The sequence below is a fragment of the Grampus griseus genome (assembly GCF_964374135.1).
Source record: "Grampus griseus genome assembly, chromosome: 2".
Taxonomy (NCBI): Eukaryota; Metazoa; Chordata; class Mammalia; order Artiodactyla; family Delphinidae; genus Grampus; species Grampus griseus.
The window spans coordinates 46,305,247-46,319,511 of NC_139018.1; the positions used below are offsets into that span (position 1 = coordinate 46,305,247).

The window sequence follows — 14,265 nt, forward strand, 5'->3', positions numbered from 1 at the left end:
TGTGCGGTACGCGGGCCTCTCACTGTTGCGGCCTCTCCCGTTGCGAAGCACAGGCTCCAGATGCGCAGGCTCAGCGGCCATGGCTCACGGGCCCAGCCGCTCCGCGGCACGTGGGATCTTCCCGAACCGGGGCACGAACCCGTGCCCCCTGCATCGGCAGGCGGACTCTCAACCACTGCACCACCAGGGAAGCCCTTCACCTACCTTTTGAAGGTTCTTTTCTGAAAGTGAGACAGCAGTGGTGGGGTACAAAACTTGACAAGAGTGGAACAGAAATAGCTATTGGGAGTTCGGTAGGGGGTCCATTAGGAAAACAATAAAAGGATTGTTGAGCAGCAGTGAAGTCCTGGAAGCAACTAAGCAGAGAGGCTTCATGGTGGACTCCATAAATTGGTTAGACCACTTGACCTTCTGTGGTAACAGCAGGAAAGAAGCATAGTTGAGGTAAGCCAAGCTTGTGGGTTGCTGGGGCAGGTAGAGTGGAGAGGCCAAGAAAGCAAGGCAACATGGTAACACATTTGAAACAGCTGAGCCAGCAACCCAGGAGCGAGTTCATGAATTATTAGAATAGACTCAGGGACCCAGGAACTAGAGGTCATGATGACAAGAGAGAAACGATTCAGGAGAAATATAATATAGGGAGATATGAAAAGAGAGGGGAATTCAGTGCTCAAAATCTAGGTAATGGAGTTAGGGAATTATCCAGTGGAATAAGGGCCATCTGAGGCAGGAATGAGTAGAAGAGGCTGAAATCACCTCCACCGACGCTTCCTAAACCCCAGATTACCTATATCGATGCTACAAATTCCCACAAGCCAAGACAAAATTTCATTCCACAATTAATGAGGCTTAAAAAATACAATAGTCCCAGTGGGAGAGAATTCACGATTATCTGTGATGTGATGACATGATTTGTGTTGTGTCCTTAAGCAACAGTTTTTAAGTTCCTCCCCTAGAGCTGGTTTCGACATTAAGAACCCTCATAGGTACCAAGTTGGGAAGAAAGGGTCACTGAAGGAGGAGGTGGCTACTCACCTATCAGGTCTGCTTAATGTATTCCTGGTTGAGATTTCTGGAAAGTACCAACTACTCTACATAAAGCAAATGTTTTATCTAATGATCCATAAAATAAATAAAATGCTTTTGTAGATGTTCTCACAAGATGTCCCTTATTCACTGCTATTGGCAAATTCTGCCATAAGCCTCTAAGACACACTGTACTTGTTTTTACTTGATTACTTACCAAATTCCTCATATTTATTACTACTGAGGTCAGGGAAAACAATTCCTTTAGTTGCAGCAAGGGGAGCTAAGGGCAAATCATCTTTAAGAGTTATGAAAAATAATGGGTGAATGGATAAATGAAATGTGGTATATACATATAATGGAATATTATTCAGTCTTAAAAAGGCAGGAAATTCTGATACATGCTGCAACACAGAGGAACCTTGAAAACATTGTACTCAATGAAATAAGCCAGACACAAAAGGACAAATATTGTATGATTCCATGTATATGAAGTACCTAGAATAGTCAAATTCATAGAGACAGAAAGTAGAATGGTGGTTGCCCAGGAGCTGAAGGGAGGGGTAATGGGGAGTTACTGTTTGATGGGTATAGAGTTTCAGTCTGGGATGATGGAAAAATTCTGAAGATGGATACTGGTGGTGGTCACATAACAATGTGAAAGTACTTAATGCCACCAAATTGTATACTTAAGAATGGTTAAAATGGTAAATTTTATGTTATGTATATTTTACTACAATAAAAAAAAGTTATGAAAAATGGAATAAGATTGCAGGTGGAAGCTATCTCAGAAGAGAAAGCAACCATGTATCTAGGACAGTTTAGGTACACATAGATCTGTAAAGGGAAGCAGGATGGATAGGATGGGCAAAATGATCCCTGAGTATTCCCCCACCTGACCTACAAAGTGAATTTCCCAGATGAACTGCTATACAGCTAGCCAAATGCAGCAGGGACTGTAGCATTTGACCACCCTGCTTCCAGGGATAGAATTAGAACAGGGCCTTAGGAATTACTAAGATAGGGATGTGCTTCTAATAAGCCATCAATGCTTCTGTTAGGGACAAATACTTGGAGGTCAGGAGCCTTGTCTGATTCTTTGTAGCCCAGACTCCCAAAAGGTATCTGGCCCCTAGAAGGTATTTAGTACATAGCTATTGGACATAGATGAAATTTGATTTGGTTTATAAAATGGAGAATAGGTAATGTCTTTTTGAGAGTGTTATATTTGATGGGAATGAAATAATAGTACAGAAACACACTGATACAAAGATAAGGCATTATTCTTAATACAAACAGGACAAATGAGGTTTGGAAATCTCCCTGCATGTCACAGTTTATTTGCCATGATCTAATTTCTTAGTGAGTTAGAGGTAATTTCCACTGAAGAAACAGGAAGCTCTGATTTACTTTTTTCTTCTTAGTCATCTTGGGAAAAGTGGGGAATGGGGCTTTTTTGACTACCAGGTTACTCAACTCTTAAACGGATGTAACAAAGGATGAACAAAGTGATTTACTATTCAGAAGGACATGGGGTTTACTTAGAATAAAAAACACCCTAGAAACAAAGAGTCACTTGTTTCTTTTAGTGATTTTTCTGGCTCTAAACCCCTTCAGTTTTGATGGGTTCGTGTGCAGGAGGAACTCTAAGGTAAGGCATTGAGAGCCTCGCAGATCTTCCCTGGTAGGTCACATCCAGCTACTCTAATCATATTGGACAATACATTTAATTATCCAATAAATTTTATTATCCATGTTTTATATATCTGCTTCCTATAAATGAGTATCATTTAAGTCTATGATACACTGAGAACAGTCAAGAATTGTTTCTTGCATTTATGATTTAAGAAGCTATATTTAAAGATTAAGACTTGTGTTTATGTGACTATAATTATAAGGAAAATTAGAAACCGAACAGCTGGATATTTATAAAAACGGATATTTCAGGAAAGGATTTAAAGTTAGAAGCCCTTTCCAACTCTTTTGTAAACCAGAGAACATACAATTATTTTAAGAAGGATTTCATTTTTACCCAACTGCATTCTAGATTTCATCAAAGGAAAAACATTCAGAAATCTTAAGACTTTTACTTCCTCGAATTTTAGATGGATTGCTTTTCAGAATTTTTCTAATCAACATTACGTGAAATCCTCTAGCTGATAAAAGGCCAAATGTTTACATTCTTCTCAAGAGGTTGAATGAATTTTTATGCATTGACCCAGAATGGGATTCCAGTATTTGCCATACTGAACAGCAAGGAATAATTAATTTTCACCATCCATGTACCGTACGAATATGAAGTTAAAATAGAATTTTCACTGACGGTTAACACTGTAGATTCCATGTTATGATTAGTTCCAAGAACACAAGAACACTGCATCTTCAGTGGGAAGTGTACTTCTCAGTTGTAACAACATCCTCAGAGACTTTTCAGTTTGTCTTTACCTTGCTCTTTTTGACTGCAAAGTGCAAAAGATTCTCGAACGAACTGCCTGCACATTGGACACTGCTGAAAATACTTAACACAGCCATCACACAAGCACGTGTGTCTACATGGCAACAGCACCCAGTTCACGGTCCCATTCTGGCAAACCACGCAGTCCTTGCTATTCTCTTCTGGAGGCTCCATTTCACTTTCAGATAGTCCAGCCTTTTCCAGCAAACTTCGGTCTGTGTTTTTTTCCTCTGGAGAGGAACTGCTGGAGGGAGTGGAATTATTATTTGCCGACATGAAAAGTTGCTGAAAATCAAAGAAACACATGTAAAGATATTACAAATGACAATTACGCTTCAAATCCGGGGGTCATAAGACGTGCTAAAAATTTATGAGCTAGCAAATCCAGTAACAAATAATAGCTAACTTCTATGATAACTAACTGAAAAATATTATCTCTTTATAGATAGTCATTCTTTGAAACTCTGCAAACAAAAAAGACAGAGGATAAAGACTAGAAGGTACAACTTACCTTAAGATCATGAAATTGACCTTGAGCCAGGAGTAAATATTGATACAATATTCTACAGGAGAGTTTATAAGTCTCATCAGGAATATGAATTACTGACACCATGGAAATCTAAGATAAAAATTGAACACCAGTCAGTACATACCTCCTTATATTATTTCACAGATATGTGAAAAATACTTCTCAAATAAAAATAAGAGGTTGATAAATTAGAAAACTTACAATAAGTTCCTTAAATCACAGTCACAAAAGAGGACCCAGTTACATATTTTTACCAGAATTATTTTATTTATACTCAAATTTACAAATTCAATGTTATTTCAGCAAAAATAGCAATTAGTTTTTATACAGCTGTATAAGTTGACTAAAATTTTCAATATGAAAAATAAAACATAAGAACAGCTAGGAAAGGGGCTTCCCTGGTGGCGCAGTGGTTAAGAATCCTCCTGCTAATGCGGGACACGGGTTCGAGCCCTGGTCCAGGAAGATCCCACATGCCACAGAGCAGCTAAGCCCATGCACCACAACTACTGAGCCCGCGAGCCACAACTACTGAGCCTGCGCTCTAGAGCCCATGAGCCACAACTACTGAGCCCTCACACCACAACTACTGCAGCCCACGCGCCTAGAGACTGTGCTCCGCAACAAGAGAAGCCACCGCGATGAAAAGCCCGCGCACCGCAACGAAGAGTAGTCCCTGCTCGTTTCAACGAGAGAAAGCCCATGCGGAGCAACAAAGACCCAATGCAGCCAAAAATGAATAAATAAATTTTAAAAAAAAGAATAGCTAGGGCAATATTGAAAAGAAAGCTATGAGAGGGACTAAGCTCAGTCAGATATTAAAGCATACTACAAAGCCTCTAAAATTAAAACAGTGTGGTACTGGCACATGAATAGACAGGTGGATGGAACAGAATAAACAGTCCAGAAACAGACATAACTATATATACAAATATGACAAAAGTAGCATCTCAAATCATTAAACGAAGAGAGCCTTCTTAATAAAAAGTATTGGGGCAACTGGATATCTGTTTGGAAAAATATAAAATTAGATGCATTCCTCATTCCATACATAAGAATAAACTCCAAAAGCATAAGAAATCTAATTGTGAAAAATAAAACTAAACAAGTACTAGGAAAAACATGTGAATTTCTTTTTCGTTTCAGTGTAGAAAAAGACTTTCGAACTATGACCCAAACCCAGAGGCAGATAAATTTGACAAACCTAACTACATAAAAATATAAAATTTGCATGACAAAAAGCACTATAAGCAAAGTCAAAAGACATATGACAAGCTGAAATATATATTCACAACGTATATCACAGACTAGGGGTTAATATCTCTAATTTATAAAGAACTTTTAAAAATTGAAGAAAAAGTGAATAAAAATCCTATAGAGAAATGGGCAAAAGACATGAACAGATAATATACAAAAAGATAAAAACATGGTCCTTAGCCATATTAAAAGATGTTCATTTCACTCACAATATGATAAATGAAAATTAAAACTTGACTGAGATATAATTTCTTTCTCATCAGGTTAACGATAATTGAAAAGCTTGTCAGTACACTCTACGGAGAAGTCATCACTCTCATATACTGCTGGTGGAAATGTGTTAAAAAAAAAAATACAACTCCAAAGGTACAATTCCAATGGAGGGGAATTTGGCAGTATGTAACAGAAAGAAATGTATTTACTTAGCCTTCAACCACATAACCTCAACAATGTTAAAATACGGACACACAGGTTATTCAGTGCAAGATTATCTGTTATTGCAGAATACTGGAAACTACCTGAATGTCCAACCACAGGAGATTGGCTGAATAACTGTCATACATGGATACCCTACATACAATAAAGTGCTAGGCAGCTATAAGTGAAAAAAGCAAGAACATGTATAGTATATATAGGGTGCTACCTTTTGTGTAAGAAAGAAGGAAAAATAAGAAGAAACAGAAAGATATCTGTATTTTCTTATCATTACAATAAGAAACATAGGAAGGATAAACCAGAAAACAACTTGATTATCTGTACAAGAATTGGGGTGTATGAGAATGGGGGTAAGGGATGAAAGCAACATCTGAGTATACCACTTTATATAGTTTTTTGACTTTTGAGAGAACTAATCTGAGTAATTCATGGACACAGTTTTTGACTATAAATCCTCAGTTTGGGGCAGGAAATAAGGAAAGGGCAGTTTGAGGACGAAAATAATCATATTCAGTAATGAATTATAAACCACTGGGGGAAAAAGGAATTCATGAGGCCATGAGGATAACAAATAGATAAACAAAGAGGTAAATCGGAGGACTCTTGCTTGTAATAGAATGCTGAGGGCTGACTGGAGGGCTGGAGTTGGAAAATAATCCTTTTTTTTTTTTTTTTTTTTTTTTTTTTTTTTGCGGTACGCGGGCCTCTCACTCTTGTGGCCTCTCCCGTTGTGGAGCACAGACTCCGGACGCGCAGGCTCAGCGGCCATGGCTCACGGGCCCAGCCGCTCCACGGCATGTGGGATCTTCCCGGACCGGGGTATGAGCCCGTGTCCCCTGCATCGGCAAGCGGACTTTCAACCACTGCGCCACTAGGGAAGCCCTGGAAAATAATCATTTTGCAACCATCATGGTAAAGATGAAATCTGGTAAGAATCATTAATGGATATTAAATCCAGGGGGAAATTTTACTAAAGAACAGGATATTTGTATGGTCTTAAAGTGCCTCCCCACACACTGCTTATTACTTGCAAGGGAGAGAAAAAAAAAGGAAACAGTGGAAAATTGGATAACACCTTGACTGAGAGATCAAAATTTACATCACTAATGAGGGAAAAGAACCTCCCATTCTTCTACAGGCGATGCCCTGAAACGCACACATCATCACCTGCGTGGTACACTGGCTGAGAATGCTCAACTCCAATCTAATCATGAGGAAACATCAGACCAAATGAGAAATGTTCTATTTTACAAAAACAGTGTGTGCATGTGACTCTATTCTTCAAAAATGCTAATGTCATAAAAGACAAAAGAAAGGCTATGGAAATGTTTCAGATTAAAGGAGGTTAAAGATACATGACAAATACAACATCTGACTCTAGACTAGAATCTGTACTGGAGGGGAAAACATGTTGTAAAGAATACTGTTAGACGGACTGACAAATTGGAATATATATTATAATAGATTAGATAAAATATTATATCAATGTTAGCTTTATAAAGTAGATAACCATATTGTAGTTATACAAGAGAATATCCCCATTATTAGGAAAACACGCTGAAGTATTTGGGTGTAAAGAATCATCATGTATACAACTTATTCTCAATTCATTAAAAACATATATATACACATACACCCATAAATATGTATGTGGGCAAACAGTGAAAATGGTGCAACTGTTAACAATTAACAATAGGAGGTCAGGGTAAAGGGTATATGGATGTTCTTCTACTTTTTTATTTTTGCAAGTTTTTGAAATTATGTCCATAAAGAAAGTTAAAAAACCACAACAACAACCCTATTATGGTTGTAAACATACAAGATCCTTTACAGCCTTATAAGGATTTATTAATGTGGCAGTGACTTCAGAGGCTTTTAATACTAAATCAAAACGACAGGATTGGTAAAAGATAGTAATGTTATCGCCCACTCCTAACAATCCTGCCATTTAATTTAACATGAAAAGCCTCTGAAGCTACTGTCATGCTAGTTATGAATATATATATATATAGTTGTAGATTAACATTTGATATGGAAAAGATGTTTAAAACATACTATTAAATGAAAGCAGATCCCAAAATAGTATGGACAATTTGATTCCATTTTTGTTTTAAAATTACATACATAAAGGTCTAGAAAGATACAAATATTCACAGTGGTTATCTTTGGATGATAGAATACAGGTGATTTTCCTTTTTTCCCTTTTGGCTTATCTAGATTTTCTACTTCTATTTCCTGCCACAAACATGTATCATTTCAGTAGTACAGAAAATAAACTAGTATAATTTAGTAAAAATGAAAAAAAAATTAAGTCAAGGTCTTGCAGTGACAATCCCTACTTTCCTTAACTACCTAAAATAACAAACTGGTTCCTAACTACACAATCTGAATGTAATTTATTACTGTTACGATAGGAGTGAGAGAGTTAAAAAATTTCTTTTTTAGATTTAGAATTTCTGACCCCAGATAAAATACTGAAAAACCAAATGCCCAATTTGCTTTTAAGATTAAGAACAGAGAACATTCATACAAAATATACCAATATGCTTTAGTGCCAGTGTTAGGCCCCACCTGAGAGATAAGAAAGCGAGAAGCAAGGATTAACAGGAAAAAAAGAAGGGAACCTACTGATAAGAACAGAAGATACAGAGAAGGACCCAGGCAGGGAGGTGTATACAAAGGACCTGAGAGCCAGGTACTTTGTCTGCCCTGTGGGAATAAGCCTCCCCCAACCACAGCCGGGCCAGTAGACTTCATTCCAGTTGCATCAGGGACCTGAGAGCAAATCTTTCCCTGTTTAGAATGCCACTGAACTGTACACTGAAAAGTGGTTAAAATGGTCAACTTTATGTTATATGTATTTTACACCTCCCAACACCAAACACACACACACACACACACACACACTCACTCTCTCTCACTCTCTCACACTCCTTCTCTGTTTAGACTGAGGAGGAAAGTTAGAAAATAAGGAAGAGTCTGAGTACTCACGTTGACAAAGAGCACCAGCAGCGAGAGGGAAAGGAACCACAGGGGAAGCTGAGAGGAAGGTGACAGATCTGACCCTTTCTGTTTCGAATGAAAGGAAAGAAGTAGGGGAGCTTAGAAGAGATGGGGGACACAGTGGTGAGAGAAGGGCTATCTTGCCCAGGTAGGCAGAGTGAAGGACGGAAAGGCTGGACATAGCAAACACCAACTTAATAGGTCTTATTTATCTTCAGTTGAAAAGAGTGGGAGGGCCGAAGGGAGGGAGAGGGGAGACAACCAGAAGAGCTCTCCTATGGACTATTCAGGAGCTTGGCTGTGAGGCTCTATATGGCTCACTAACACTGCTTGGTATGACTTTTTTTTTCACTTATCAAATTTACTGAGCACCTATTGTGTTTCAGGCACTCTGTTAGGTTCTGGAAATACACTGCTGTTAGTATGACTTTTATTTGGAAAAAACAAACTGACTTCAGCTCAATGGAACTTCAATTTGATAAAATTAACCCCGCTCCCCAAAAAACTACAGAGGCATAACTTATTGAGCAGGGTCTAGATCTCCCAGTTAGGGTGTGCACCTTCCAAAGCTCAATGTGTGCTGGTTTTGGTGAGATACTCCTGTTAAAAACAAAGCATACTGCCACAGGACTACAAAGGCTCAGAATCGAGCCCTGCTTCCATCTCTTATTTCCTGAATGCCTGGGAGTTTTCTTTAGTCTCTTTCAGTGTCTATAAGACAGATGCCCTAACACACAAAGTTGTTGGAAGGAATAAATATGTTAATGGTAGCGAATGTACTTTGTATGTTACGAAGTGTCATAAAAATGTTACCATATCTTTATTCATCAACATATCTATTTCATGCACTTCAGAAAAGTAGTAAATTGTGTATAAAGCCATTCTAATCATGATAGGATTTCACCAAAAGTTTATTTCACGTACAAGCTTCTACCATACTTATAGGAATGTCAGGCTCAGGACCTTTTAGACCTCTAACATGGTTTTATCTTCCTAATTGGGATAAACTACCAGACTAAAGAAATAATTAGCACATAATGAGAAAAGGAGATTAAAATAATTACTGAAAATATAAGGACCAAACACATATAAGATGTAGGTGCAGCAGGGGCTATGATGGAACCAAGATGACTGCAAACATGCAAAGAAAAGAGTGGATACTGTCTTAAAATCAAGCCCTTCAGATCATTACAATGCTTATTTATCAGTGCTAAAAATGCTAGGAATAAACATGCTTCCCAACAGACCTTTTTCTATGTGGCAAAAATGACAGAATATAGGATGATGAAATTAATGTAATTCAACTCTATCTTTCATTTTCTAAATAAAATCATATTCTTGCAATCCATATGGAAAAAAACAAGTCATGCTCTGAAGGAGCATTACACATATAAAACGCATACAAGTGTACTTCCCATGTATTCATTTTCCAAAAAAAATGTGTCCAGGCCAAACGTATATCCTCAGAAATTAAAATAAACCTTTTTCTATTTCACCAAATAATTAAGACCCATCATCCAAATCACTTAAAAGTTAATGTTTCCACAATTTTAAAATTACTTACAATATCATAAATTTCTCGGTTATCTTCATCAGCTAGGGTCAACAGTGCTACCAATGGATAGCGAGATCTGGGCACTGTACCAAAGTCTTCAATTTTAGTATCTTTTGGTAACTGGCAATATATTTCTTCTTTGCTGTCCTTTTTAATACTTTTTGAAGATGTAAAGAGAAATTGCCACTATAAGCAAAAATACAATATACCAAAGGGGATAAATAATAACTTAGCAACACTATTTTATCCATAAAAAGTCTGAGGTCTAAAATTTTCATGTGCTAATGGATATATCAGATAAAAGGATACAAATACTGCTCTTGATAGAGATATTCACTATACAGAGCATCTTCTAATGCTTGAGGAGTGTTTATTCGGAAGCAATGAAAGTGCTTCTTCAGAGCTTCATATAATTTTTGAACACTGCACCCCCAGTAGCAAGTAAGGAGGCTATCTTCAAGGCAATCTGTTGTCAAAGTTATGCCAGCTGTGGAAAACAAACGAGACAAAGAGAAGAAAATTACCTAATGCTATGTCTCTACAATTATACATAGCCAGTAACAAAAGCTTCCTGTTGGTTGCTGGCCAGGCTGATGGCAGTTAAAGGAACTCATTAAAGGGTATGTGCCTATAAATGAAGGAAATGGTCTCTAAAACAAAAGATATAAAAACTTCAATGTCTACACAATTTTAAAGCGCTGTCAGTAAACTCTAACTTACATTATTTCATATTTATTCTTGGAAGTTACAAAGATTTTTTTTGATGACTTCAAGACTCTTCCCACATAAATTTAAAAAACTGAAATACAGTTCACTATTGATAACCTACCACTCTAATAGTGTATATAATCCTAACTACAAGAAGTAACAGAGCTGTCTCTAAAAGTGGATGCATACCACCCATGCGGTCCAGAAGATGATCAGTGGAGTAGGAAAAATATTAAGAAGAAATTGAGCCTTACTAACGTTAACATACTCATTGACAACACTGATATACTCTTGTCACACAGTTAATGTCCCATGTAATATGCAAAATATCCTAAGGAAAGAGTGGAGATTCCAAAACATGGAGGGTTTAATAGTGTTGCCCTCATTCATTTGTTTGCTTTCAGCATAGTAAAATATATTACAATTTAAGTAAACCTGATTAAGTGGATATATAAGTTATAAAGTGGACATTCAAATTATCTTATATAGTTTTGCCTATTTACCTAACACTTACATAGGACTTACTATGCGCCACCTATATGATTTTTTCCCTTGCTCATTGCAGTTGTAGCAATATAAGTTTAAGGGCAGCAGCATCCAATGTCTCATACTGCTGGCAGTGCAAGCTGCAACATCTAGTGCTCAGTGGCCATGGCATACTTACCAGAGCAAAAGGGCATGGTTTTGGTCATTGTTCCTGGCTGTTCCTGGTCTCTGATTATGGCTCTCCAAACCTACGGACAATTCTGTAAGCTACTCAATGTCCTTGGAGTCATTTCTGTTGTTTGCAAATAGGAATTTTTATTGATACATTATGTATTTTTTAAAAGGTGATCAAGAGTATGAGTTGGAAGGAGATACACAAACACAAGCAGATGCTCTACAGCAGGGGTCCCCAACCCCGGGCCGTGGATGGGCAGCGGTCTGCCATAGCCTGTTAGGAACCAGGCCGCACAGCCGGAGATGAGCAGCAGGCGAGAGACAGAAGCTTCATCTGCCGCCCCCCATCGCTCGCGTTACCGCCTGAGCCATCCCCCCAACCCTGCCCCGTGGAAAAACTGTCTTCCATGAAACGGGTCCCTGGTGCCAAAAAGGTTGGGGACTGCTGCTCTACAGGACACCAAAAATTGAGCTTTACACTTTTCTTCTCACTATTCAGTAGTATGTATACAGAGTCTCAGATTCTGAACATGTACAGTAGCAGCAACATAGAGCAATTTCTAATCATTGTTAAGCAAAAATCTTAATTGGCAGGAATTTCACATAGGTAATTGGAACAGAATTTGATTTCAAATTTTTAAATAATGCCCAACATCAGGTATTAATTCAAGAATGGAAAATTCAGTTAGTTATTTTTCTTGATTAACTATTGAATAGCTGAAGAGGAACACTCTATTAATACAAATTATATATATATATGTATATGTATACATATATATTAAAATCACACATACTTTCCTCTATGTCACTAAAGAACCACAAAACATGAGGAAAGGAAAAAAAGTTGGACGTAGACAGGACAGGAAAAAATATAAAAGGCATATAAAGAAAAAGTAGAAAAAGAAAAAAAAAAGGAACCCAGAAAATGATTTCTTAATATTATTGTATTACTGGCAAAAATGCAAAAAAATGTGAGAAGATCTATGTTTAGAGCACTAGTTATAGCAAAATGCTGGAACCCACCCAAATATCTATCAATAAGGGATTAAATGAATAAAATATGGAATACTTTATTTTTGTTTAACATCTTTATTGGAGAATAACTGCTTTACAATGGTGTGTTAGTTTCTGCTTTATAACAAAGTGAATCAGCTATACATATACATATATCCCCGTAACTCCTCCCTCTTGCATCTCCCTCCCATCCTCCCTATCCCACCCCTCTAGGTGGTCACAAAGCACCGAGCTGATCTCCCTGTGCTATGCGGCTGCTTCCCAATAGCTATCTATTTTACATTTGGTAGTGTATATCTGTCCATGCTACTCTCTCACTTCGTCCCAGCTTACCTTTCCCCCTCCCCGTGTCCTCAAGCACATTCTCTATGTCTGCATCTTTATTCCTGTCCTGCTCCTAGGTTCTTCAGAACCATTTTTTTTTTTAGATTCTGTATATATGTGTTAGCATACGGTATTTGTTTTTCTCTTCCTGACTTACTTCACTCTCTATGACAGACTCTAGCTCCATCCACCACACTACAAATAACTCAATTTCGTTTCTTTTTATGGCTAAGTAATATTCCATTGTATGTATGTACCACATCTTCTCTATCCATTCATCTGTCGATGGACGCTTAGGTTACTTCCATGTCCTGGCTACTGTAAATAGTGCTGCAATGAACTTTGTGGTAAATGACTCTTTTTGAATTGTGGTTTTCTCAGGGTATATGCCCAGTAGTGGGATTGCTGCATCGTATGGTAGTCCTATTTTTAGTTTTTTAAGGAACCTCCGTACTGTTCTCCATATTGGCTGTATCAATTTACATTCCCACCAACAGTGCAAGAGTGTTCCCTTTTCTCCACACCCTCTCCAGCATTTACTGTTTGTAGATTTTTTGATGATGGCCATTCTGGAATACTTTATAATAAAGTACTGTAACTCTTAAAAAAGAATTGAGCCATATCAAAATATCTGCATGTACTATCGTGGAACAATCTTCAGAATATATTGTTACATGAAAAAAACAAGGTGAAGGGAAGTATATATAGTATGTTACTGTTTATCTCACAGGAGAGAATATCTATATATATGGGTTTACTTACACTAAAAAAAGAACAATGGAAGGATAAACGTTAAAAAAAATATATAAAAACTCAACTTACAGAACATAGAAACCTACCCAGTGTGTTTGCTTTGTAAAAAGAATCAGAGTTCCAGCGGTTCAGAGCTGCATACAAGACTTGTGTACAGACTTTGTACATCTGACTACAATAGTGAGTGTCAGAGTCTACTCACCACTGGATATTACTCATACTTTAACATAATATGTCTCTGAAATTAATAAGTTAACAAAAAGAACTACAGAATCTATAAAATTCTACTCCCTACAATCTTTCATAAACTTTTCCATTAACAGACTGACAAGAGAATGTCTCCCTTTAGTTCTTCCCACTTCTTTGCAAATAGAATTCCCATTCTTACATTTTCTTAATCTTCTATAATTCAGTGTGAACACAACGGCATCTTAGATCTGTTGATCTAACAGATCAATAACAGATCATTAACAATACTGGGACACAGCCATAAACCAGAAAATTCAGAAGCCAAATTAGGTGAGGCAGCATGGATGTGACTTCTCT

The 14,265-nt window shown here is 37.4% G+C and overlaps 1 protein-coding gene across 3 annotated transcripts in view; it reads right to left on the bottom strand.

The window, feature by feature from the left end:
• Window positions 1-2,291: 2,291 nt before the first annotated feature.
• CGRRF1 (cell growth regulator with ring finger domain 1) overlaps window positions 2,292-14,265 on the bottom strand; it is a 29,756-nt gene continuing 17,782 nt past the window's right edge. The window contains exons 2-7 of one of the 3 annotated variants that reach the window (XM_082648730.1): window positions 11,633-11,702; window positions 10,570-10,747; window positions 10,270-10,417; window positions 8,694-8,771; window positions 3,993-4,100; window positions 2,292-3,766 (exon numbers count right to left, since the gene is read on the bottom strand). In XM_082648730.1, coding sequence (XP_082504856.1) covers window positions 3,446-3,766; window positions 3,993-4,100; window positions 8,694-8,771; window positions 10,270-10,417; window positions 10,570-10,747; window positions 11,633-11,660 — 861 coding nt within the window. In that variant the 5' untranslated portion in view covers window positions 11,661-11,702 and the 3' untranslated portion in view covers window positions 2,292-3,445. The remainder of the gene's footprint in view (window positions 3,767-3,992; window positions 4,101-8,693; window positions 8,772-10,269; window positions 10,418-10,569; window positions 10,748-11,632; window positions 11,703-14,265) is intronic. The other 2 variants (XM_082648728.1, XM_082648729.1) reach the window with 2 other exon arrangements.